Raw genomic sequence first — 27,508 nt, 5'->3', positions numbered from 1 at the left:
TGAGAGTGGGGGTGGGGATGGGGAGGAGGAAGCCCTGATTCATAGCGTTTGCCGGTTTCCATGGTGTAAATGCTCTCACCATGGCTGACTTTAGATTACCAAGAGTTTAACAACTGGCTTGCAAAATTCCTGGAAGTTTAAGAATGGACAGTCACCATGATAGGGACCAGTTCCAGCTGACTGCTGCACAGGGTGCTGAGGTGGGCCTGCTTGATTTCCCTGCCTTCCCTCGTGGGATCAGAGGGCACTTCTCTTATGGGATCACAGATGAGATCTGTCATGGCTACTTAAGAAGAAATTAGGAGAGGCTGGGAATAGAGCTAATGTTGAAACAGCTCTCACTGGAGAAAAGCACTCACCTGGGCTCCAGGTAGTAAGGCGAGCAGATGCAAGTGGAAACTCCCTCTCCCTCCTTTCTTTCTTCCTTGTGGACAAACAGAATGAATGATAGCTCCTAGAGAACTGGAAGCTAACTCCAGGGCAGGCAGTTGGTGTGTGAGGGCAAACAGGGATGCCTGAAGCAACAATCTTGTAATTCCCGTTTCTGCTCTCCCCTGTCCAGAAGCACACCACACTTCCTGTTCAGATGATCTCTGATTTCCTCCTCTTCTGGAAGTCAGAGTTCTGAACTGTGATTTCTGTGTCTCCTTTGTCAGACCATCCTCTGACTCACAGTAATGTGTAGTGCATGAATATAACAATTGGTTATGAGAATTTTTGAAATTTAAAAATATTTTAAGTGAGTTTTGGGCAAATAGTTCTTTTAAAAATCTCCTTTTTATTGCTAGGTATTATTACATTGTATGGATACACCACAATTTGCTTATCCAGTCAATTGTTGATGGACATTTGAGTTGTTGCTAAGATTTTAACTATTGCAAATAAAGTTGCTATGAACATTCATGTAAAAGTCTTTGTATGGACAAATGCTTTCATTTCTCTTGAGTAGATACACAGGAGTGGAATGTCGGGTCATGTGGACAAGGATAACAAGATGAAGTAACATATGTCAAGAGTTATAAAGTGGAGCTGGGAGGCCATTAAGGCAGTGAGGCTTGTGCACATATACAATGCCCACAACCAGAAGTTAACTAAATTTTTGAACTATAATTAACTGCAGAAGACACATCCTGGAATAGTTCCTCCTCCAGAAATGAATAAACTGCTTAGGAACAACTTAAGAATCGATCACTTACTAGCACATTAGCTTGCTCCTTGCTGGAACCAATCATTAGTTTTTCAAGACAACTTATGGAAGCTTGCAGTTTTTGCCTTTATAAACCCCTGCCTACTTTGTCCTCTTTGGAGCATGTTTGAGTTTCTACTCGAATCTGTGCCTCCTGAATTGCAATTCCCAGGACTGCAGATAAATCTCTTGATTCTCTTGCAGCTCATGCCTTTTATTAATTGACATTTCATGGTGTCAGAAGTGGGATCCAAAGTGACTGACCTCTGATTCTGGCACTGCTGTGTGGACATGTGCAAGGCACCTGCAAGAGTCCTGTGAATTCTGTCATCTCGTCCTGGTGTCCCTGGTTCTTTTTATAAGGCCTCCTGGACTCGAACCTCCTGTCTATTGGTTGAGGTTTAAGTCTTTATTTGGGTGTCTTTTGTGCCAGCTTTGTAGAGGAAACTGCTCCCTTTTCTTTCGTAGGACTTTGTTTGATAAGTACGTACAAATGAGGAATCCATTCCCTAAGGTAGCTGCCCATGGGCAACCCCCCTCTAGGACTCCTGGTGGTTTTGTTTAAAGAATACAGACCTTCCACATGTAGATATTTGTCCCACTGGATTTACATTACTTGGGATGATTTGAGGGCTGAACTGGTCTAAATTAAGCTCCCCTAAGATTCCTAAATTGGTTTACTTGCACACTCCATTGGAAAAAATTATCAAACTAAACAGACTGAATGGGAAGCTTCTTTTAATTGCTATCTTGAGGCCTTTAAATGAAACATCAAAAAAGTTGCTTCACTGCAAGCTGTTAATCTAAGCTCATGGAAGCCAATGCAGACTTCTCTCAAAGGCTTACCAAGCTATAAAAGTTGGCTAACAACTTTCTTCCTGTTGCTGCCTCCCCTCTTCCTCCACCCACATTCAAGTCCTAAGACTGAAAGGTTTTAAGTTGCAATTACCCCAAAACTTCTAAGAAAAATAAACTTGCATTCTTTCTCTCTGTTCTTCAAAGTTGTAAAATTTACCAAGGCTTTAGAATGTAAACACCCCAGGAGATAACAGCCCACAATTGCCACTAAACCTGGCTAACTCAATCAGTAAAGCCTGAAGTTAAAAAAAAAGGAGAGAAAACTGTTTTGTTTTAGATGCAGGCTACTAGGGAGGCTCTGTCACCCAAAATCTAATCCACAGACTCTTTGTCTAAAGCAAAAAGAAATCTTAAAATTCTTCCCTTGCGAAAAAAAACCCAACAGCAACAAACTTTTAATCAGGTAACTTTAACTTGTTCCCTCTGCCAGAAACAAAATTTAGATTCAACTATTCTTTCATAAATTGTGAACTTTGTGTTACTGTATCTGATTCATGGCTGAAATTTTTTAAATAAAAGCTATAAGATCTCTGTTCGTGTCTGTCTATATATATGCATGTACATTATAGACGTGGTATTTTTCTACCCCCAGAACGTATTATCAAAATTCATTTCTAAAGAGCTCTATTTAATTAACTTAAAGTAAGTGCTTATATAAGTTATTTCTAAATATAATTAAAACTAAAAATATTTTTCAAGTTCACTTGATCTGAGATCATCTTTGCTAAAAGATAGTTGAAATTGGTTGGTTTAATAAAAACAGGCATGTCTTAAGAGTTATCAATATTGAATACAATGCACATATACAACTTTTTCTATCTGGGTTTACTAGTCAGATAAGATCTGCTGTTTCTGTTGCAGAATTTGTCTGCAGGGTCATTGAGGTTTTAGTTTGCATTTCCCTAATGACTAACGATGTTCAGAATTTTCTCACGTGTGCATTTGCAATCCATATATGTCTTTTTAAATCTCTTACCCATATTTTATTTATTTATTTTTGTTTTGTTTTCTAATTGCAATCAAGAGTTCTTACATTATAGATACCAAGTCCTTTATCAGATATGATATATGAAAATATTTTCACTCAGCTTGTGGCTTGAGTTTTCATTTTGATAACAGTGCCTTTCAAAGTGCAAGAGTTCTTAATTTTAATGAAGTCCAATTTATCAAATTTTTTTTTGTTTACGCATTGTGCTTTTGTTGTCATATCTTACTACTCTGTCTAACCCAAGGTCATGGGGATTATCTCCAATGTTTCTTCTAGAAATGTTATAGTGTTAGATTTCACATTTTGGCCTATGATCCATTTTGAATTCATATTTTGCATATATTCAAAAGACCATCCTTTCTCCACTGAATTGCATTTACACCTTTGCCAAAAATAAATTGATCATACATGTGTGGCTCTATTTCTGGACTCGATTTGATTCCATTGATCTATTGTCTATCTTGATGCCAATACTACACTGTCTTAATTACTGTAGCTTAATAATAAGTTTTGAGCTAATGTAAGTCCTCCAATTTTATTCTTATTTTTCAAAATAATTTTGGCTATTTTGGGTACTTTGCATTTCCCTGTGAATTTTAGAATTAGCTTGTCCACTTGTAAAATGGTATTGTCTTTTAATTTCAATTTCTATTCCTTTTTGCTAATATAGAAATATAATTGATTTTTGTATTACAACCTTGCTAACATCACTTATTTTAGTAGCTTTTTGTAGATTCCATTGGATTTTCTACATAGACAATTACATTTTCTGCTAATAAAGACAATTTTTCTTCTTCCTTTCCAATCTGGATGCCTTTTCCCCCCTTTTTCCTGCCTTAGTGCATGAGGTAGAACCTAGAGTCTAACATGCAGTTTTTCATCATTAAATAAGATATTAGCTGTAAGTTTTTCATAGATACTCTTGATCAGGTTGAAGAAGTTCCTTTCTATTTCTAGTTTATTGGAGTTTTTATCAAGAACGGATTTCGGATTTTGCCAAATGCTGTTTCTGTATCTTTGAGATTATCATTTTTTTAGATTGTTAATATCGAGAATTATATTGCTTAATCTTCTAATGTTAAACCAATCTTGCATTACTGAGATAAATCCTACTTGATTATGAGGTGTTATCCATTTTATATATTATTGGACTCGATTTGCTAAAATTCTTTTAGAATTTTTCATATATGTTTTTAAGGGACATTGGTCTGTGGTTTTCTTTGCCTGCAATGTCTTTGATTTTGGTATATGCCTTTGGGCTCATAGAATGAGTTGAGAAGCATGCCTGCCCTTTCAATTTTCTGGAAGAGATTTTGTAGAATTGGCATTATTTTTTCCATTCATTTCAGTAGAATTTACCAGTGAAGCCATCTGAAACTGGAGTTTTCCTAGTGGGAGGGTTGTGTCTTCTTGATGAATAGACCCCTTCCTCATTATGCAGTGACCTTCTTCATCCCCAGTAATATTCTTTGCTTTGAAATCTACTTTAGCTGATTAATATAATTAATATAGCCACTTTCTTTTGGTTAGTGTTAGTATAGTATATCTTTTTACTTTTTAAAAATTTTAAGCTATTTATATCTTTATATTTAAAGTGCATTTATGTAGGCAGTATATGATTGGGTCTTGCTTTTTTAAATCATCTGACAATCTGCTTTTTAACTGGATTATTTAGACCATTTACATTTAATGTAATTATTAATATAGTTAGGATTAAGTCCATCATCTCATTGTTTGTTTTCTATTTTTATCATATGTTCTTTGTTCTTTCTTTTCCTCCTTTTCTCCCTTGTTTGGATTAGTTATGTTTTGGTGTTTCTTTTTTAACTAATTTGTTGGCTTATTAGCTATATCTCTTTGTTTTCTTATATTAGTAATTGAGGATGTATAGTATACATCTTATCACTTATTTTCAAATGATATTATATCACATCAGGTACAGTATAAGAACTTTACAACAGTGTACTTCCATTTCCCCTCTGCTGGCCTTTATGTTATTGTTTTCATATGTGTTATAACCCCACAATACATTGTTATTTGTTTTGTTAAAACAGTCAGCTATCTTTTAAAGACATTTAAAAAATAAGAAAAATCATCTTATTTATTTACCTGATAGTTACCATTTTCAATGCTCTTCTTCCTTTGGGTAGATCCTTATTTCCACCTGGTATCACTTGCCTTCTACCTGCCTGAAGGAACTACTATAACATGTCTTGATGGTGATGAAAATTTTCAGTTTTTGTATGTCTGGAAAAGTATTTCATCTTCATTTTTGAAAGATATTTTTGAAGAGTATAGAATTCTAGGTTGATGGTTTCTATTTTTTCTTGCAGCATTTTAAAGGTGTTTCTCCACTGTATTCTTGCTTACATTGTTGTCAAAGAGAATTCTGGTATCATCTTTATCTTTGTTTTTCTGTACCTTTTTTCTTTGATCACTTTTAAGATTTTCTCTTTATCATTGGTTTTGAGCAATTTGATTATGATGATGAAGTAAATCAGCATTCATGGTGTTAAAAATCAACAATAAAAAGACAAATAACCCAATCTGAAAATGGGCAAAGCATTTGAATTGACATTTCTTGAAGAAAATATAAAAAGAGCCAATAAGCACTTGAAAAGATGTGCAACATCATTAGACATCAGGGAAATACAACTCAAAACCATAATGAGATACCACTTCACATACAGTAGCATGACTGAAATTAAAAAAGATAATGTCAAGAAATTGAAACCCACATTGGTGGTGGGAATGTAAAACTGCACAGCTCCTTTGCAAAATAGTTTGGCAGTTCCTCAGAAAGTTAAATATAGAGTTACCAAATGATCCAGCAATTCCACTCTTAGGTATATACCCAAGAGAAATGAAAATATATGTCTACACAAAAACTTGTGCGTGAATGTTCATAGCAGCATTATTCATAATAGACAAAAGAGGGAAACAATCCAAATGTCTATCAATTGATGAATGAATAAACAAAATTGCTATATATACCCAACATTACTGTGAGTATTATTGAGCCATAAAATGAAATGAGGTACTGATAAATGTTACATTGAGCCATCAAGGACAAACCTTGAAAACATTATGCCAAGTGGAAGAAGGCAATCACAAAAGACTATGCAACATATGTAACATGTTGTATGATTCCATCTGCATGAAATGCCTGTAACGGGCAAACCCATAGAGACAGAAAATGGATTAGTGGTCCAGGGGCTGGGGGAAGGAGGGGATGGAGAATAGTTGCTCATGGGTATGGCGTTTCTTTTTTTTGTGAAGAAGATCAGCCCTGAGCTAACATCCATGCCAATCCTCCTCTTTTTGCTGAGGAAGACTGGCCCTGGGCTAACATCTCTGCCCATCTTCCTCCACTTTATATGGGATGCTGCCACAGCATGGCCTGATAAGCGGTGCATCAGTGCACACCCAGGATCCGAACCCAGGCTGCCTGCAGTGGAGCGCGGGCACTTAACCACTATGCCACAGGGACCGGCCCCTTGGTGTTTCTTTCTGAGGTGATGAAAATGTTCTGGAGTTAGATATTGGTGATAGTTGTAGAGCTTTGTGAGTAGACTAAAAACCACTGAATAGTATGCTTTAAGAAAGTGAATATTATGGTATATTAATTATATATCAATAAATCTGTTATTAAAACAAAGGGAGGGACCTAGGGTGCAAAATATAAGCAGGCACTGGTTCTCAGGGTCACGCAAGTGCAGGGGTTGGCACCTAAGAGTGAGTGCCTCCTTAAACGTGTCCTAGTCACCTGGCTTACCTCACCCTAATTCGGGCCCTCAGGAGAATGCACTAAAATAGGAATCTGTCACTCCACCTTTGCTTGTTTCCTGAAAGTGGAAAAGCCCAGAATTTCAAGTTCTCTTCGCCTCGTCCCCAGGTGCCCCAGGTGTTATTTTTGCGCCAGAGGCACCGCGAGCTTCCAGCCAGGCTGGGCTATCAGTTTGAAAATGCTTTCCCTTTCAGAACTTGGCTTGGATTCGCCATGGTATCGGCAAGAAGAGCGCGCCTCCAGCCCATCCCGTGTCCCCGTGCCCCCGTGCCCCCAGCGGGGGTCCGGTGCGTAACTGTGGGTCCCACAGGTGAGGCGGGGGCGCGCGGGGCTGGGCGGGGACGTCCTCGACCCGGGCCCTGGGGGAACGGAGAAGGCGCGGCCCCTGGGCTCGCCCTCACCCGGGCCACCGAGGGCTCCGCCCACGCCGGGCCCGGCCGCACGCAGAGGGCTGGAGCTCCGCGGCCCCGCCCCCACGCCGAGAGCGGGCGCAAGATCCGCGGGGGCCGGAGACCTGAGTGCGGACCCACGGCGCGCGGCTGCAGCAGGCGGGTCTGCGCTTCGGGTCGTCGGGATCCAGGCTCAGAGGAGATCCAGGCCACAGCAGGAGCGCGGCGGTGCCGAAGGTGGCAGGTGGGGGCATCGTGGGGCGGGGCGGGGCGGGGCGGGGCGGGGCGGGGGCTGGGGGGACGAGGAGAACCCCCAGGCTATCACTTAGAGACGCGACGCGAGGGCGTGAGAGCTGTCGCTACAAAAACGAACCCGAGAAGGCGGTGCCTCCTCCTTATTTCCAGAAATAGAGGCTCTCTGGGCCGCAGCTGGTCAGTGGCCAGAGCCTGTGTCCCGTGATTTCCGAACAAGCCACAGCCGCTGTCCCTCTCCACGTCGTCTCTCGGCTCTTCCGATGCCTCTTCCTGCGGCATCGCTGCCCTTCCCTTTGCCTGGGTCCTCACCCTACAGCCCCATTCCCACTTGCCGGCCCCATTTCTTCCCCTCCCCTCTCCCCTCAGGGATCAGCATAATGACATCCGCCCTACCTCTCCCGTGTACGTCACCAGTCTGTAGTTGCGAATCCTGAGCACTTTTGTCCATCCTAATTCTTTTGTTAATTCAACACAAACTTACGGAGCCCTTCCATTTCCTGAGCGCTCCTCCAGGCCCTTAGAATCAGCGGTGCCAGACTGCCCTTGCCTTCAGAGCTTCCGGGGCGGCCCGACACAATCAGTGACGGAGGAATTACAATACAGAGTGATGAGTTATGCTGGGGCGTGGGTGGACGCAGAGAGGGAAACCTCCTCTAGGGTAGGGAGTCTGAAGCCTCCTGAAGCTGAGTGGAGAGGGAGGGGGGAGTGCCATGAACCCAGTTAAGGGGATGGGGAGTCGGATACGCAGTGTTTTCAAAGGCTCAGAGGTGACTTTGAGGGACTGGAAGGGGTTCAGGATGGCTAGAGGTGGAGGCTGGAGCAGGAGGAGGAGGCCAGGCGGATGATAAGCAATTTAAATAAAGTGAGCTTTGAGCTCGTCCTAAGGGCCATGGGAGATCTAAGAGGAGAGGGAAAGGATCAGGATGCTGCTTTCCTCTCAGAATGGAGTGTATGTGGGGGTGGGCGGGGCGGGGGGGGGGGGGGGGTGGTGGAGGAGCCAGCTCCCTGTGCATTGCTCTGAGGCTCTCAAGAGGGACAGCAGGGAGCCTGGAATGGAGAGGGAGAAGGTGGTCCAGACCAGGTGCAGGATCTGGTTCAAGAGCTATTTAGGGGGCAGAAGACAGGCCTTGGTGAGGGGGCTGAGGGGATGAGGGGAGGTGGGAAGGAGTCAGGGAGGTCTCCTGGGGTCTGAGGCAAGCAGTCGGGTGAGTGAGAGTCTCTTTTCCAAGAAATGTTGGAGAAATGTGAAGAAATGCTGGGGGATGATGGCGGTGATGTGTTCAGTTTCAGATGTGCAGTCTCCAACCTGCGCACTAGCATTTACACTGTGACCTCCCCTGGCTTCACAGATAGGCCTGCCTGTTCTCATTGGTTTCACCTGGTCACCCCAACTGGTTTGTTTTTTTTTTTTTTGACTCTTCTCTGTTCCTCTGTGCCTTTCCACTCTGGCGTTCGGCAGGGGCTGGTTTCCCCCCTCGAATGCACAGTCTACGCTAGTGGCTTTTGCTGGAGCTAATGAGTAAAGCTCGCAAATCTGTGTTTCTGAGTTATCAAGAATATTGAAAAACAAAATAGAAACAACACACAGTTGTCTCAAAGCCGCATTTCCAATGTTCATAGATCACATGATGTCTAGGGGATGGCGATGTGCAGGCACTCTGAGTTGGGTTATGGGATGTCAGGAGTTGTTGGCCATCTGGAGGCTGAGGGCTGCTCAGCAGGAGAGCAGGCTGGCTCTCCCTCGGCTGGCCAGCGGCAGACAGACCAGCCACTGGAGATGAAAGTTCCTTGCTTCGTAGCCAATTTTATACCCAATTTCAGCCTGTCTCTGGGCCCAGTTCAGCATCTCATACATTTTTCATGTATCAGCTGACACATGAGAAGACCACGGTCTGGTGCATAATTGAAAATCTCGCAAGTACTCTTCATTAATGTATGCAAGAATAAACATGGTATTATGGAGACCAGACTAGAGAACTGAGAAGTTTTTCACTTGGAGTTTCCTCCTCCTCCCCCTCCCCCTCCTCCCCCTCTCTTCTCCTCTTCAGATGAAAGGAATTGGTCCTTATGGGAGAGGATTAGACTTCATTGCTCCCAGGAGGCTGTGTGTTATGTGTACATGCACATGCCTGTGTGTGCACATGGCTCTGTGTGTGTGTATGTGTGTGGCTGTGCAGGCGAGCCAGTTCTGTTGATTTTCCCGAGACTCGCAAGCTGGTTTGATCTGCTGCCACTACCACACTTAGCTAACTACCTTAAAATTTGGACTTATTTTTTTGGATGGAGAACAGCAGTAAATGAATTTTCCTTCAACTTAAAATATTTATGAGATCTAAGTTAAAAAAAAGTACAATTCCAAAATTGCCATGTACAAGGTCAGTAACATCCAGGGGTGTATTGAAGCAGCCTTTCTCTTTATTCTCTCGGTCTAGACTCTGCATCATGGACGCTCTTTCTGAAGCAAATGGCACATTTGCACTCCGCCTTTTAAAGATACTGTGTCAAGACAACCCTTCACACAATGTGTTTTATTCTCCTGTGAGCATTTCCTCTGCCCTGGCCATGGTCTTCCTGGGGGCAAAAGGAAACACCGCTGCCCAGATGGCCCAGGTAAGGCTGCCTGTCGCCCAGGAGAAGGGACTGGCTCTGCGGTTGTTATGTTCTATCACCAGCTTCATACCTGCTGCTCCAGAGCTGCCGCGAAGGAGGATGGGGGAGTGGAGCCTGGTGTATTCACACACACATGTTCATTTCCCGGAGGTGGGGCTGCCTGGGGAACATGATGCAAAGGGCAGGGCTGGGAGTCTCCTTCACGGAGACTTTTTGGGAAAAGTTTCTCCAATTAATAACCTGGATAAGACGATCAAAATTTTGTCCTAGCTCGGGGCCACCCCAGTGGCGCAAGCGGTTGGGTGTGCGTGCTCCGCTGCTGTGGCCTGGGGTTTGCTGGTTTGGATCCTGGGCGTGCACTGACACACCACTTGTCAGGCGATGCTGTGGCAGGCCTCCCATATAAGGTGGAGGAAGATGGGCACGGGTGTTAGCCCAGGGCCAGCCTTCCTCAGCAAAAAAAAGAGGAGCATTGGCAGATGTTAGCTCAGGGCTGATCTTCTTCACACACACACAAAAAATTGTCCTAGCTCTTTATCTTTGTTTAGAAAATGATACTGAAATTATTTGAAATCTAGGCAGCTAAGATCTATCTCATTTTTGGAGTAAAAGACTTTGTAACTATAATTATTCATTGCTAAGGAAGGGGATGTCTATGTCAAGTCATTGATATACTAACATGCCTGCCTAGCTCAGTAAGGGGATAAACAGAACTGTGCAGAAGAGGGTGAAAAGGCATGTACTTAATTACGTGTGCAGACTGTGTATGTAGTAGTTTAGATTAACAGATATTCAGTAAACATCTGAAAATGACTAAGAATCAATCCCTATCACAAGTGGTTTTATAGAGTGGTCTGGGGATATGTGCCTGAGATGAAACATAAAAGCTTGTATCATTGCTGAGCTCACAGCCCTGCACACACCTTCATTGTAGGAATGTTAGTCAATGTGGTTCTCTGTTTCCACATGACTTTCTCTTCCCTTGAGAACCCTTTTAGTGGTAATTACTCATTTTAATCATTTTCTAGCTCATGGTGTGAGGGAGTGAAGGTTTGTGTATAGAGGGGATTCTTTTTTTTAATTTTTTAATTTTATTGAGGTCATAATGGTTTATAACATTGTAAAATTTCAAGTGTACGTTATTATTTGTCAGTCACCATATAAATGTGCCCGTTTACCCCTTATGCCCAACCCCCAACCCCCTTCCCATCTGGTAACCATTAATCTGTTCTCTTTGTCCATATGTTTGTTTATCTTCCACATATGAGGGACATCGTATGGTGTTTATCTTTCTCTGTCTGGCTTATCTCCCTTAACATAATACCCTCGGGTTCCATCCATGTTGTTGCAAATGGGACGATTTTTGTCTTTTTTATGACTGAGTAGTATTCCATTGTGTATATATACCACATCTTCTTTATCCACTCATCAGTTATTGGGCACTTGGGTTGTTTCCATGTTTTGGCTATAGTGAATAATGCTGCAATGAACATAGGGGTGCATAAGTCTCTTTGAATTGTTGATTTCAAGTTCTTTGGATAAATACCCAATAATGGCATAGCTGGGTCATGTGGTATTTCTATTTTTAATTTTTCAAGAACTCTCCACACTATTTTCCATAGTGGCTGCACCAGTTTGCATTCCCACCAACAGTGTATGAGGGTTCCCTTTTCTCTACATCCTCTCCAATATTTGTTATTTTTTGTCTTGGTGATTATAGCCATTCTAATGGGTGTAAGGTGACATCTCAGTGTAGTTTTGATTTGCGTTTCCCTGATGATTGGTGATGTTGAACGTCTATTCATGTGCCTGTTGGCCATCTGTATGTCTTCTTTGAAAAATGTCTGTTCATATCCTCTGCCCATTTCTTGATTGGATTGTTTGATTTTTTGTTGTTGAGTTTATGATTTCTTTATATATTTTGGAGATTAACCCCTTGTCGGATATATGATTTGCAAATATTTTCTCCCAGTTGGTGAGTTGTCTTTTCATTTTGTTCATGGTTTCCTTTGCCTTGCAGAAGCTCTTTAGTCTGATGAAGTCCCATTTGTTTATTTTTTCTTTTGTTTCCCTTGCCTGAGTAGAAATGCTATTCGAAGAGATTCTTCTAAAACTGATGTCAAAGAGTGTACTCCCTATATTTTCTTCTAGGAGTTTTATGGTTTCACGTCTTACCTTCAAGTCTTTAATCCATTTTGAGTTAATTTTTGTGTGTGGCAAAAGATAATGGTCTACTTTGATTCTTTTGCATGTGGCTGTCCAGTTTTCCCAATACCATTTATTGACGCGACTTTCCTTTCTCCATTGTGTGTTCTTAGCTCCTTTGTCGAAGATTAGCTGTCTGTAGACGTGTGGTTTTATTTCTGGGCTTTCAGTTCTGTTCCACTGATATGTGGGTCTGTTTTTTACCACTACCATGCTGTTTTGATTACTATATCTTTGTAATATATTTTGAAGTCAAGGATTCTGATGCCTCCAGCTTTGTTCTTTTTTTCTCAGGATTGCTTTAGACGTTCAGGGTCTTTTGTTGCCCTATAGAATTTTAGGATTCTTTGTTCTATTTCCATGAAGAATGTCATTGGGATTCTGATTGGAATTGCACTGAATCTGTAGATTGCTTTATGTAATCTGGACAAATAAAATAAAAGTAGGACATTTTACTATGTTTTACTCTTCTAATTCATGTGCACGGAATTTCTTTCCATTTCTTTATGCCATCATTGATTTATTTCAATAATATCTTATAGTTTTCATTGTATTGGTCTTTCACCTCCTTAGTTAAATTTATTCCTAGATATTTTATTCTTTTTGTTGCGATTGTAAATGCGATTGTATTCTTGAGTCTCTTTCTGTTAGTTTGTTATTAGAGTATAGAAATGCAACTAATTTTCATAAGTTGATTTTGTACCCTTCCCCTTTGCTGTAGTTGTTGATTATTTCTAATGGTTTTCCCATGGATTCTTTAGGGTTTTCTATATGTAAACTCATGTCATCTGCAAACAAGCAAGAGTTTCACTTGTTCCTTGCCAATTTGGGTACTATTTTTCCTTTTTCTTGCCTAATTGCTCTGGGCAAAACCTCCAGTACTGTGTTGAATATGAGTGGTGAGAGTGGGCACCCTTGTCTTGTTCCTGTTCTCAGAAGGATGGCTTTCAGTTTTTTACTGTTGAGTATGATGTTGGCTGTGGATTTGCCATATATGGCTTTTATCATGTTGAGATGCTTTCCTTCTATACCCATTTTATTGAGAGTTTTTATCATAAATGGATGTTGGATCTTGTCAGATGCTTTCTCTGCATCTATTGAGTTGATCATGTGGTTTTTATTCTTCATTTTGTTAGTGTGGTGTATCACATTGATTGATTTGTGGATGTTGAACCATCCCTGCGTTCCTGGTATAAATCCCACTTGTTCATGGTATATGATTGTTTTAACATATTGCTGTATTCGGTTTGCCAATATTTTGTTGAGGATTATTGCATCTATGTTCACCAGAAATATTGGCCTATAATTTTCCTGCTTTGTGTTGTCCTCGTCTGGCTTTGGGATCCCAGTGATGTTGGCCTCATAAAATATGTTAGGAAGCATTGCGTCTGCTTTAATTTTTTGGAATAGTTTGAGAAGGATAGGTACTAAATCTTCTTTGTATGTTTGGTAGCATTCTCCAGAGATGCCATCTGGTCCTGGACTTCTATTTGGGGGGAGGTTTTTGATTACTATTTCTATCTCTTTATAGAGAGGGTATTCTTTATGCTTAGTGAACTCTTCTAACTTAGGCCAGTGAACCCAAGTTCACAGGAGCTTATTTTTAGAGCCCCAGAATTGTCTGGTTACTCTACTGGGTGTGACACTGTTAGTTTCTTATCCTCTAATGCTCAACTAGATTTCTTATCCTCTAATGCTCAGTGCATATTGTTGCTTCTAACATAAAGGAAGTTCTTTCAGAGAACTAGCTCTTGGGTTCTGTTTAAGCTGTCAGAGACTGAAAGTGATGGGTTTCCCACTGTGAGGGTATTTTTGCCCATTTCTCCTTGAATTTTTAATGCTTTTAACTGCATGTTTTTTTTGGTTGGTACATTTTAGAGGTAAGTTGTCTTCTTTTTAGGACCTGGTTTCCTGGGATGCAGGTCCTTTTCATTCTTTCCTGTTACTCATCTTTAAACAAGAGATCTGTTTAGGCAGAAAAGCCAACTCTTTCTCTCTTGTTCTCTCTCTCTCTTTTTCTTTCTGTATCTCCCCCCAGCCCCCAAATGATATTGCTTTTCTAGTATGTATTAAATCCACAATTAAAATAAAAATAATGTCCCTTTAAAGGAAAATTTTGTGGAGTATTTGAGAAAAAATTTTGCTTACAAAGTTTTTTGAGACCAAAGAGCAATATTGATAATTTCTTAATTATTTTTCTCAACAGGTGCTTTCTTTAAACACAGATAAAGACATTCATCAGGGATTCCAGTCCCTTCTCGCTGAAGTAAACAAGCCCGGCGTTCATTACTTGCTCCGAACAGCCAACAGGCTCTTTGGAGAAAAGACTTGTGAATTCCTCTCAGTAAGTTGAGTCAACAGAACAATAAAAGTTGTATTCAAAATATAGAGTTGAGGGAAAGACCTAGAGAACTGAAACTTATGGGGAACATTGTTTTAAAAAATCATAATGCTGTAGCTATACCTTGATTATTTAAAATTTGAGTACTTCTAGAATTCATTTATCCATTTCTGGTTATTCATGGCTTAGTACTTACCTATTTATAAACTCTGATATTTTAATATGTAGTAGATTATGATATGATCACTTTTAAGAGATGTATGCTCTTTTTAATAAAAAGTATGTAATATTCAGAATTTTGGAAACTTCCTGACATTTTATTTAGGAACATAGCCTCATTGAACACTTTTCTCTCCAAAGACCTTCAAGGAATCCTGTCTTCAATTCTACCGTGCTGAGCTGGAGCAGCTGTCCTTTGCCCAAGCTGCAGAGCAGTCCAGGAAACGTATAAACACTTGGGTCTCAAAAAAGACTGAAGGTCAGAATTATGTGTGATTTCCCCTCCCCTGCGCCGCCTCTTCCTGCTCCTCTGATTTCACCAGTGTTTCAGATGGTCAGAGTCATGTTGACAGGCTTGGCCTCATGGCATATTTGAACCTTAATGGACTCATAGAGGTTCCAATCAGATGCTTGGGTTTTCAACAACAAAGACTCAATTTTGTCCATTCTCCCAGGAACAGAGTGACTGATACAAATGTCAGAAGAAACTCAGGCCAGATTTCCAGTTTAATAACTTACACGGAAATGTCCTTTCACTTGGCCTGTAACATTGACATGTTGTGTGAATGCATCATCTCTGTAGGAAGGAGACTCATGGTCAAATCTTCCCTGAGTCATACACTTGGGCCTCCTCTTTCTAGATTCTATGTGGACCTGCATCACCACCACCTTTACTGTACCTGTTAAGCTTACTTATTCTTCTGCCTCTTTCATGTCTTCCACTTAGCACTCCCTTAATTAGACTTGATAAACCTAGACTTGGTAGGCCAACTGCAAACCTTCTCTCAGGGCTGATCAATTCTGCAGACTGAAATCGCCCTGTGTTCGGGGTTGAGCCTTATTCGTTTCTATTTCAGAGAGTGGCATGTTCTGATCTTGGCCCCCACAATCAATGATGGTATGATGTTTGAACCATTCAGCTCCTCTGCACCAACTATACTTAGTACCACTAGGAGCATTCCTGTTTCTGTTACTAAATGAGACAGTAAAGAACAAGAGGTTGTCTTTCCTTAAAGACTTAGCAGTTACTTCCCCCATTTCTTCTTGGAATATTTCCCACTTATGCCATCTGGAAGCAGTGAATTAGCAAGGATGCTTTTCGTTCATTGAAAAGGTACAACTCAATATCCGAGGGAAGAAGGGACTATCTTTCACTTGCCCACCTTACCTTTTCCAGGAATGTCTGGTGTTTTGTTTAGAGGATCAAATAGTGAAGTCTTTTCTAGAGGCTTCCAGAAGCTCCTCAGTGTACCCACACTGCCCATTGCCAGCAATTTCCTCTTTGAGTCGTTCTTTCCGGCTGCCTCTGAAGTGTCCACATGTGGTCGTGGAATGTTAGCAGTGGATGTAACTTTGGAGCCTTAGATCAGACACTCCATTTAACCACATGGGGTAACCGAGGCCCCTCCATCCCGTCTCTCATTTCCTGCTCACCTCGTTCCCCAGCCTGGTGTAGTGTCTTTCCCTGAGTGATTTAGAAGTCTTTTGCTGTCATCAACTTTGTAGATATTCCCAAAGCATCGGTGATCATGAATACTACTTGCTTGTGTTGTTTTTGATTTCTGTACGTAACATTCCAAACTCAGCAAATTTGAAAAAAGAATGTTTGGTTCTCGACTAATAATCAAGGATCTGTCAATAAACCTTATCACAGTTTATTCATCATGCTTTTAAAAAAATCAACTGAATATATTCTCTACTTTTCCTGGAAGGTAAAATTCGAGAGTTGTTGCCAGGTAACTCAGTTGATGCGCAGACCAGGCTGGTTCTTGTCAACGCCATCTACTTCAAAGGAAGGTGGAATGAACAGTTCAACAAAACGTACACGAGGGAAATGCCTTTTAAAATAAACCAGGTGGGGGAAGCTTTCAAAATCCCTTTAGTTTGATGAATAAGTTGAATGGAAAAATTTAACATTCTGAAAGCATAAGTGATTAGTTAAAAGTAATTTGAAACAACACATTTCTGAATGGAATTTTAAACTCAGTAGAAAAGGACTGAAGGAATAAAAAATATTTGCTGCCTATAATTTTTTGCATTTTTTTTTGTGTGTGTGAGGAAGATCAGCCCTGTGCTAACATCTGCCAATCCTCCTCTTTTTTTGCTGAGGAAGACTGGCCCTGGGCTAACATCCATGCCCATCTTCCTCCACTTCATATGGGACGCTGCCACGGCATGGCTTGACAAGCCGTGCATCTGTGCGCGTCCGGGATCTGAACCGGCGAACCCTGGGTGGCCGCAGCGGAGCACGCGCACTTAATAACCACTTGTGCCACGGGGCGGGCCCCTAATTTTTTGCATTTTATTACTGCTTCTACTGCCTCTGATAATCTCTTATACATTCATTGCTGCCCCCTCATTCTGGAAACTTAAGATTTTCCTTTAAGCCCAAGTTGCTTAGATAGAAAGCAAAAAAACAGGTGTTAAGGAAATGTGATCTATGTGTGTCTTCCAGAGGGTAGAGGGAGAGAATGTGAAAACATATTTCTTTAATCGGGTATTTTAAAAATTAAAATAAGTATAGACTTGAATTGCTGTTAATTAATTATTATTAATTCAGTTTTATAGCTTTTTAATATTAAAACTAACTGACAAAGACCCTAGTCTTGACACTGAGGTATAACTTCTAATTCAGGCAGGCATTAAAATAGTTTACCAATCCCCCAGCTCCTAAAAAAACACCACATAGGTAAAACCATTCGGGGGGGATAAGGGGTACTTTAAATAATGAGCCCTCTAGTTACAAAGGGGGGAGGGGGAGAACTTTTCTAACATTGATTTTATAAACTATTTTAGTTTTTATAATAGATGGTCTGTATCAACTTTTAAAAATTAATTTAATAAGTATGATACCTCAGTTAACTTTTGCATTCATATACCTCTTCTGTACTTTTTAAAAAATTACTTCCTGGGGCCGGCCCTGTGGCGTAGCGGTTAAGTGCTCGCGCTCCGCTGCTGGTGGTCCGGGTTCGGATCCAGGGCGCACACCTACACGCCGCTTGTCAGGCCATGCTGTGGCGGCATCCCACATAAAGTAGAGGAAGATGGGCACAGATGTTAGCCCAGGGCCAGCCTTCCTCAGCAAAAAGAGGAGGATTGGCATGGATGTTAGCTCAGGGCTGATCTTCTTCACAAAAAATAAAATTATTTCCTTGGATAAGAGTACCAGCATTGGGACAATTGGATTTAAATGCATGAAGATACACGTGATTCTTCAAACTTGCTGCCAGACTGCTTCCTGAGGGGCGTATCCATCCACACTCCCACTCACATTGCTGTGAAACTGTGTTTCCTCCTACTTTATTATAAAAACTTTGTCTAATTAAATAGAAATAATTTTCTATTTAATATCATTTGATTATATTGTTTCCTTAGATATATGTGCCAGACATATTTTTTTTTTTTTGTGCCGGACATATTTTAAATGAAGGAAATCTGACTTCCTCCTCTGGAAAATGCAGAGTATCACATTTATTTTGCTGAATACAGCATCTTCTTTCCCAGGCTAGTGCTGCATCTGCTTACAATAGAGGCCTTGTCGTGACGACAGGACGGAGTCGGTGGACATTTTGTAAGTGTTCACTAGAGCATGAATAGTGTTTCCATCACGGCTGCTGAAAACCCTCCTGGAGACAACTGCAGTTCTTTGGAAATTTTTATTGCCTCTCTCTGTAACCTATTTTTAATTCCATACCCATCTGTTTATTTGCATCAGAAGGAGCAAAGACCTGTGCAGATGATGTTTCAGGAAGCCACGTTTCAACTTGCCTACATCGAGGAGGTGCAGGCCCAGGTCCTGGAGCTGCCCTACATGGACGAGGAGCTGAGCATGGTCATTCTGCTCCCTGACGACAGTGTGGATCTAAACTCGGTGAGATGAACGCAGTGACCCCCTGCGTGTCCCTCCTTATAGGACTGAACTCGAGCACCACTTTGACGTTTTGAGTTTACCTTTCAAGTTGGGGATGCAGGCAGCCGGGCAGCAGAGCACAGTGTTCAGACACTTGGGCTTCGGCATCAAACTGTTATTCAAGACCTACTTCTCCCATTATTATCTCCGTGACCTTGCCAAATTACTTAACTCATCTCAGCCTCTGTTTTCTCATCTCCAAAATGGGGATAATGATAACATCTGCTTGATAGGCTTATTATGAGGATAAAATGGGGGTAACTCAGGTATCAAATTTAGCATGCTGTCTGGTACATAAATAAGCCCTATATAAATGCGATCCTTTGTAATTATCATAATCACTGTTATTAGCATTATATTTTAAAAACTAAGAACCATGGTCTCTATTCAGAATCTGAAACAGTGAGTGAGAAAACCTTGCACTTTGACCTAACGAGGGGAAGGGGTGGAGGGCAGGAGCCAGCACTTAGGGGGCGGAGCCAGAAACAGCCCCAAATGGCTCGCCCCTTCCACTTGCTGTCTTTCATCGTGGCTCCCTAGGGTGAGAGAGTCAACTGTTGCCCAGTAGATTCTTGGACTGGGCACCGAGTGGCAGGCAGCGTTCCCGTGTCCTAAGGGGCCTGTGTAAGCAGAGCTGCAGCTGTTGGCTCTCCCTCTGTCCAGCTCCCTGTGATGTCTCCTCTCCAGAAACCATGCAGGATCGCATCTCTGGGCAGACTTCCCTTCTGGGTGGGCTACACTGAGAGCCCTTTCTTTTCCAATCTTTTTCCTTGCCAGTAATGTCTTGTCTTCAAAAGAAGCATAGTTAAAAGAAGCACAGTCAGCTGGGCATTGACAATTGTCAAGATAAAAGATGTCTCCTAGTAGTTGTTGGGTAAGGAGGGGAACAGACACGGTCTTTGTGCCTCCAGGCTGCTTGAGGTTTCCCCTGCTTGGCAAGGAAGCCATGTATGTAATAGCACAGGTACGAGATCTCAACAGATTTTCTTGCAGGTAAAGGTGCCACTGGTTTTGTGTGACAATCAACTCCCATCTCCAAGAGGAGGAGGAGTACGTGGTATGCCTGTGTGCATGTAGATATGTGCTGAAGTGTGTATCTTAAAATCTAATTCTGGTCTTTCAGGTGGAAAAAAATCTCACTTTTGAGAAATTCATAGCCTGGACCAAGCCAGACTGTATGAAGAGCACTGAAGTTGAAGTTTTCCTTCCAAGATTTAAACTTGAAGAGGAGTATGACATGGAATCTGTGCTTCAACATTTGGGGATACTTGATGCCTTTCAACAGGGCAAGGCTGACTTTTCAGCAATGTCAGCCGAGAGAGACCTGTGTCTGTCCAAGTTTGTGCACAAGAGTTTTGTGGAGGTGAATGAGGAAGGCACAGAGGCCACGGCTGCTTCAGCCATGGTGGTTGTGGAATGTTGCATGGAATTTGGACCACGGTTCTGTGCTGACCATCCCTTCCTTTTCTTCATTAGGCACAACAAAGCCAACAGCATTCTGTTCTGTGGCAGGTTTTCCTCTCCGTAAGGGAGTTCACTTACTATGCATGTGAGTAGTTCCCTCTTTTTGTGTCCCTAAATCTCACTGTACATCTCCATGAGGATGGGCCCAGTGCAAAGGTGAGGGCAGATTCTTCAACCGTTTCCATGATTTGCCAGCACAATTCCATGCTTCTCTACACTCAGCTCTTGCCATACTGATCACTCATTTGCGCTCTTTAGTCAGGATCATGGGATAATAGACTTAATGATTTCCTGTTGTATTTAAGATGCAGTCCAAATCCCATAGGATGACATGCAGAGTTTTCCTATTTGGCCGCAGACTTACCTCCCACTCATTCCACATGCAATTCATGGTAGTTACACTGTGCTCTGCCTTGTACCTCAAATCTGGTCACACACTTGCCTTAACCTGATCATTTCAATAGTAATAAATGCTGCTGGCTATTCCTACTATTTTATAGTTTTCCTGGTGTTTGCGCTTTTTAGGAAGTTTCTTTAATGCACGTTTTTATTTTATCTTTGTTCAATGTTCATCGATCACCAAGTATGTACCAAACACTGCGTCAGGCAGTGGTGATGCAAAGGGGCGGAGTCATGGTCCTTTGACACCTAGTTTTTAATACCCATGCCAGAATTACATAGTTTTTACGACAACCACGTTGCACTAGGTAATATCCTTAAGCTTACCACGTGATTCTTTTGTAGGGATCACACCTTTCTTCATGTTGTTGTGTTTCTCCACTTCTAACTCTAACAGTAGAAATTCCATTTAACCCTTAAAGCTCATTTCCAGTGTCATCTTCTCTGAGAAGTTTTTCCTTTTCTGTGTAGGCAGACGTGCATCTTTGCACTCTTATTGCCTAGAGAGGGCATTTCTCTCGCAGCAGCTGCTTTATTTATTTACCATCTGTGTTCTCCAACTAGACTGTAAATTCATCAGAGGTTGGGACTATATTTTACATATTTGCATGCCACTGATTAGTGCATTGATAAGTAATTTGATCATAAATGAGCTCAGTACCTTTTAAAAAGATGATTAGATATCAGTGACTTTATTTTTTTTTAGAAGTTTTTATTGAGGTGAAATTCACACAACCATTTTAAAATGAACAATGCAGTGGCCTTTAGTACATTAACAGTGTTGTGCAACACCACCTTTATCTAGTTCCAAAAAATGTTCATCACCTCAAAGGAAAACTCCATACATATTAAGCAGTTACTCTCCATTCCCTGCTCTCTCCTACCCCTGGCAAATGCCAATCTGCTTTCTATCTCTATGGATTTACTTATTCTGAATATTTCATATAAATTGATTTATATAATATATGACCTTTTGTGTCTGTCTTCTTTCACTTAGCATAATGTGTTCAAGGTTCATTCATGTTGTACTATGTATCAGTACTTCATCATTATTTATGACTGAATAATATTCCACTGTACAGATATAGCACAATTTGTTTATCCGCTCATCCATTGATGGACATGTGGTTTGTTTCCACCTTTTACCTATTTGTGAATAATGCTGTTATGAACATGCATGTATATGTATTTGTTTGAATACCTGTTTTCCGTTCTTTTGGGTATATATCTAGGAGAGAATTGCTAGGTCATATGGTAATTCTATGTTTAACTTTTTTTTTCCCCCTGAGGAAGATTTGCCCTGTGCCAACATCTGTGCCAGTCTTCCTGTATTTTGTACGTGGGTTGCTGCCAGAACAAGGTCGCAGATGAGTGGTGTAGGTCCAAGCCCGGGAAGGGAACCGGGGCCACTGAACAGAATGCACTGAACTTAACCACTAGGCCATGGGGCCGGCCCCTGTGTTTAGCTTTTTGAAGAACCACCAAACTGCTTTCCACAGTGGCTGATCCATTATACATTTCCACTGGCAATGTATGAGGGTTCCAATTTCTCCACCTCCTTGTCCACACTTGTTGTTTTCCTTTTTTTCTTGAAATTCTGGCCATCCTAGTGGGTTGGAAGTGATATCTCATTGTGTTTTTCATTTGCATTTCCCTAATGACTGATAATGTGCATCTTTCATGTGCTCACTGGCCATTTGTACATCTTTGGAGAAAAGTCTATTGAAGTTCTTTGTCCAATTTTTCATTGAGTTGTTTGTCTTTTTGTTGTCAAGTTTTAAGCATTCTTTATATATTCTGGATACTAGACTCTTATCAGATATATGATTTGTGAATATTCTTTCTCATTCTTTAGGTTATATTTTCTCTTTTTTGATAATGCCCTTTGATACACAAAAGTTTTTAATTTCGGTGAAGTCCAGTTTATCTATTTATTTCTTTTATTGCTCATACTTTTGGTGTCATAGCCAATCCATTGCCAAATCCAAAGTCATGAAGATTTACAGCTATGCTTTGTTCTAAGTCTTTTATGGTTTTAGCTCTGATATTTAGATTGTTAATTTTTTTTGATGTATATGATGTGAGGTAGGGGTCCAACTTAATTTTTCTGCATATGGGATATCCAGTTGTCTCAGCACCTGAAACTGTTTTTGAATTGAAAAAGTGTTTATACTAGATAAAAAGGAAAGATAATATCTAAACAAGTGATAAGGTGAAAAATTACTCAATTTGAATATATCAAATTCATTCTGTGAAGAATACCATAACTAGACTGAAAGAAAATATGAAAAAATGAACAAGAGCGGTGACATCAGCATCATGGTGGAGTGAGCTGTTTCCTTGGTCTCCCCCCACTAAGATACAACAAAAAGGACATTCATTGACCAACAGAGAACATCACATAACACAATAGATTCAAGCACCCATACGTCTGAAGGTGGGGTACTGGGCTCCTCAGGAAGCAGTGGAAGGGGATAAGTGGATCTCCTCTCCCTCCCCAGCAGCTGCAGTCTAGGGCATGGGACCTCACAGTATCTGACACATGACTCTGAGAGGAAATGGGGGAAAAGGCAGCCCTCCATGGGAATGCTTTCACTTGGAGCTGCTTAGCACGTGGGAACACTCCACACTGGCCACTCAGTCACTGTGGGGGAACCCCCACCAACCGGAGCAACACAAGTGGCCCACCACTGAGTGCAGAGCAGGAGCATGGGTGGGAAAGAAAGCGCTCCCTCCCCCTGATCCCGCCTGGTGCACCAGCTTAGCCTCTCAGCAAGGGCAAGGAATCCCTGTCAGAGTGCATGTGCCTGTGTGTGGGTGTGTGTGTGAAGCAGCAGCAGCCAGATGCAGAGAACCCTATTGGCACAACTTGCAACGGATTGGCACAATTGCCAGGGGATGCAGCGGGCTCAGAAAACACAGCTCCTGCCCTCCCCCGAGTGGTGGCAGGTGGAATCTGTGGGCAGATACTACCACTTTGCACCAGCAAAGATCCACCCCATTCAAACAGCATGAAGAAATACATTAATACTCCAGACCAGAATGAAAATGACAAGTGTCCAGAAACCAATCCTGAAGTCACACAAATTTACAATCTAAATGACAGAGAATTCACAATAGTTATCATAAAGAAGCTCAATGAGTTACAAGAAAGCTCAGAAAGAGTCCAGTGAATCAGGAATAAAATTAATGAGCACAAGAAATTCTTCACAAAAGAGATTGAGACTCTAAAATACAACCAAACAGAAACGCTGGAGATGAAAAACACAATGAATGAGATAAAAAATCTAGAATCCTTAAAAAACAGAGCTGACATTATAGAGGAAAGAATTAGCAATTTAGAGCACAGAAATATAGAAATGCCTTAGGTAGAGGATGAGAGAGAACTAAGACTAAAAAGAAATGAAATTCTCTGAGAAATATCCAACTCAATTAGGAAATGCAACATAAGGATTATAGGTTTTATAGAGGGAGAAGTGATGGAAAAAAGGGGCAGAGAGCTTGTTCAAAGAAATAATAGCTGAGAACTTCCCAAACCTGGGGAAGGAGTTGGAATTATATGTAAATGAAGCTAATAGGACTTCTAATTACATCAACATAAAAAGACCTTCTCCAAGGCATATATTAGTAAAACTGGCAAAAATAAATGACAAATAAAAGATATTAAGGGCAGCAAGGCAGAAGAAAATAACTGACAAAGGAACCCCTATCAGGCTTTCAGCACATTTCTCAGCAGAAACCTTACAGGCTAGGAGAGAGTGGAATGATACATTCATAATACTGAAAGACAAAAACTTTCAGCCAAGAATACTCTATCCAGTGAAACTATCCTTCAGTTACAAGGGAGAAATAAAAACTTTGCCAGATAAACAAAAGCTGAGAGAGTTCATTGCCACAAGACCCCACCCCCCAAGAAATGATCAAAAGGGCCCTCATACCTGCAAAAAAAAGAGAAAATGTTTACAAACCCTTGAGTAAGGAAGTAAATAGACACATAAAATCATAAAATTGCAGCTCTCTATCAGAACAGGTTAAAACAATTATAACATTAAAGATAAAGGGAAGGAAAGCATCAAAAATAACTAAAATCACTTCATTTTAATCACAAACTCACAACACAAAATGGAATAAGTTGTGACAAAAATAACTTAGATGTGGAAGAGAAAGGGGATGGAAGCTGCTTAGGCTAAGGAGATAAGAGGCTATCAGAAAATGGACTATCTCATCTACAAGATCTTTTATACAAACCTCACAGTAACCACTAAGTGTATAATCAGAACAGAGACATAAATGATAAATAAAACTGAGAAAACCATCATAGAAAAACACCAGACTGAAATGGCAGTTGGAAATACATGGGACAAGAAACAAGTGAAATACAGAAGAACTGGAAAACAAGAGATAAAATGGCAGGATTATGCCCTCATATATCAACAATCACTCTAAATGTAAATAGATTGAATTCTCCAATCAAAAGACACAGAGTGGCAGGATGGATTAAAAAACAAGACCCAACAATATGCTGCCTCCAGGAAACACATCTCAGCTGTAAAGACAAACACAGGCTCAGAGTGAAGGGATGGAAGACTATACTCCAAGCTAATGGCAAACAAAAGAAAGCAGGTGTTGCCATACTTATATCAGACAAAGTAGACTTCAAGATAATAAAGGCAATGAGAGACAAAGAGGGGCAGCATATAATGATAAAAAGGACATTCCACCAAGAGGACATAACACTTATAAATACATATGCACCTAAAACAGGAGCATCAAAGTACATAAAGCAACTATTAACAGACAAAAGGGAGAAATTAACAGCAACACAAAAATAGTAGGGGACATCAACACCCCACTTACATCAATGGATAGATCATCCAGACAGAAATTCAACAAGGAAATAGGGGAATAAACAAAAAACTAGACCAGATGGACTTAACAGATATATATAGAACACTCCATCCAAAAACAGCAGAATACACATTCTTCTAAAGTGCACATGCAACATTCTCAAAGATAGACCATATGTTGGGAAACAAGGCAAGCCTCAATAAATTTATGAAGACTGAAATCATGTCACGCACCTTTTCTGACCATAATGCTATGAAACTAGAAGTCAACTACAAGAAAAAAGTCACAAATATGTGGAGACTAAGCAACATGCTAATGAACAACCAATGGATCAATGAAGAAATTAAAGGAGAAATCAAAAGATATCTGGAGACAAATGAAAATGAAAATACACCATACCAACTCATATGGGCTGCAGCAAAAGCCATCCTAAGAGGGAAATTTATAGCAATACAGGCCCACATTAACAAACTAGAAAAATCTCAAATAAGTGATCTCAAGCTACACCTAACAGAACTAGAAGAAGAAGAAAAAACAAGCCCCAAAGTCATCACAAGGAGGGAAATAATAAAAATTAGAGCAAAAATAAATGAAATAGAGACTAAAAAAACAATAGAAAAAAATTAATGAAACCAAGAGCTGGTTCTTTGAAATGTAAACAAAATTGACAAACCTTTAGCAAGACTCACCAAGAAAAAAAGAGAGAATGCTCAAATAAGCAAAATCAGAAATGAAAGAGGAGAAATTACAACAGACACCTCAGAAATACAAAAGATTATAAGAGAATACTGTGAAAAGCTATATGCCAACAAATTTGGTAATCTAGAAGAAATGGATAAATTCTTAGAATCATGCAACCTTCCAAAACTAAATGAAGAAGAAATAGAGAATTTTAATAGACCAATCACCAGTAAGGAGGTCGAAACAGTAATCAAAAACCTCCCAAAAAATAAAAGTCCAAGACTAGATGGCCTCTCTGGACAACTCTACCAAACATTCAGAGAAGATTTAATACCTATCCTTCTCAAACTATTCCAGAAAATTGAAGAAGACAGAATGCTTCCTAACTCATTCTATGAGGCCAATATCAACCTGATCCCAAAGCCAGACAAGGACAACACAAAGTAGGAAAATTGCAGGCCAATATCACTGATGAACATAGATGCAAAAATCCTCACAAAATGTTAACAAACTGAATACAGCAACACATTAAAGGATTATACACCACAGTCGAGTGGGATTTATACCAGGGACACAGGGATGGTTCAACATCCACAAATCAATCAGTGTGCTACACCACATTAACAAAATGAGAAATAAAAACCACATGATCATCTCAATAGAAGCAGAGAAAGCATTTGACAGGATCCAACATCCATTTATGATAAAAAAAAACTCTCAATAAAATGGGTATAGAAGGAAAGTACCTCAACATAATAAAGGCCATATATGACAAACCCACAGCCAACATCATACTTAATGGGGAAAAACTGAATGCCATCCCTCTGAGAACAGGAACAACACAAGTGTGCCCACTCTTGCCACTCTTATTCAACAGAGTACTGGAGGTTTTGGCCAGAGCAATTAGGCAAGAAAAAGAAATAAAAGGTATCCAAATGGGCAAGGAAGAAGTGAAACTCTCACTGTTTGCAGACAACGTGATTCTATATATAAAAAACCCTAGCAGCTGGCTTGGTGGCACAGTAGTTGCGCATTCTGCTTCGACAGCCTGGGGTTCATGGGTTCAGATCTCTGGTGTGGACCTGCACATCACTCATCAAGCAATGCTGTGGCAGCATCCTACATATAAGATAGAGGAAGATTGGCACAGATATTAGCTCAGGGACAATATTCCTCAAGAAAAAGAGGAAGATTGGCAGTGGATGTTAGCACAGGGCCAATCTTCTTTACCAAAAACCCCCCACAAAACTCTAAAGAATCAATCAGAAAACTATTAGAAATAATAAACAACTACAGTAAAGTTGCGGGATACAAAATCAATTTACAAAAATGTATAGCGTTGCATTTCTTTACTCTAATAATGAACTA

The 27,508-nt window shown here is 40.7% G+C and overlaps 1 protein-coding gene across 2 annotated transcripts; it reads left to right on the top strand.

The window, feature by feature from the left end:
* The first annotated feature begins 7,291 nt into the window (after window positions 1-7,291).
* SERPINB9 (serpin family B member 9) lies at window positions 7,292-22,358 on the top strand. 2 transcript variants are annotated; one of them, XM_087437924.1, is made up of 7 exons: window positions 7,292-7,452; window positions 9,896-10,073; window positions 14,485-14,622; window positions 14,980-15,097; window positions 16,551-16,693; window positions 18,554-18,709; window positions 19,872-22,358. In XM_087437924.1, exons 2-7 carry the CDS (start codon window positions 9,906-9,908, stop codon window positions 20,274-20,276), a joined length of 1,128 nt encoding a protein of 375 aa, XP_087294050.1. In that variant the 5' UTR covers window positions 7,292-7,452; window positions 9,896-9,905; the 3' UTR covers window positions 20,277-22,358. The 2 variants fall into 2 exon arrangements, with proteins under 2 accessions (XP_087294050.1, XP_087294049.1); XM_087437923.1 differs by having other exon boundaries at window positions 7,303-7,445.
* The last annotated feature ends 5,150 nt before the right edge of the window (window positions 22,359-27,508 follow it).

The sequence above is a fragment of the Ceratotherium simum genome, chromosome 13 (assembly GCF_057802395.1).
Source record: "Ceratotherium simum simum isolate JZ-2026a chromosome 13, ASM5780239v1, whole genome shotgun sequence".
Taxonomy (NCBI): domain Eukaryota; kingdom Metazoa; phylum Chordata; class Mammalia; order Perissodactyla; family Rhinocerotidae; genus Ceratotherium; species Ceratotherium simum.
Note: the sequence above shows the minus strand (reverse complement) of the source record. Positions and strands in the feature narration are given on the sequence as shown.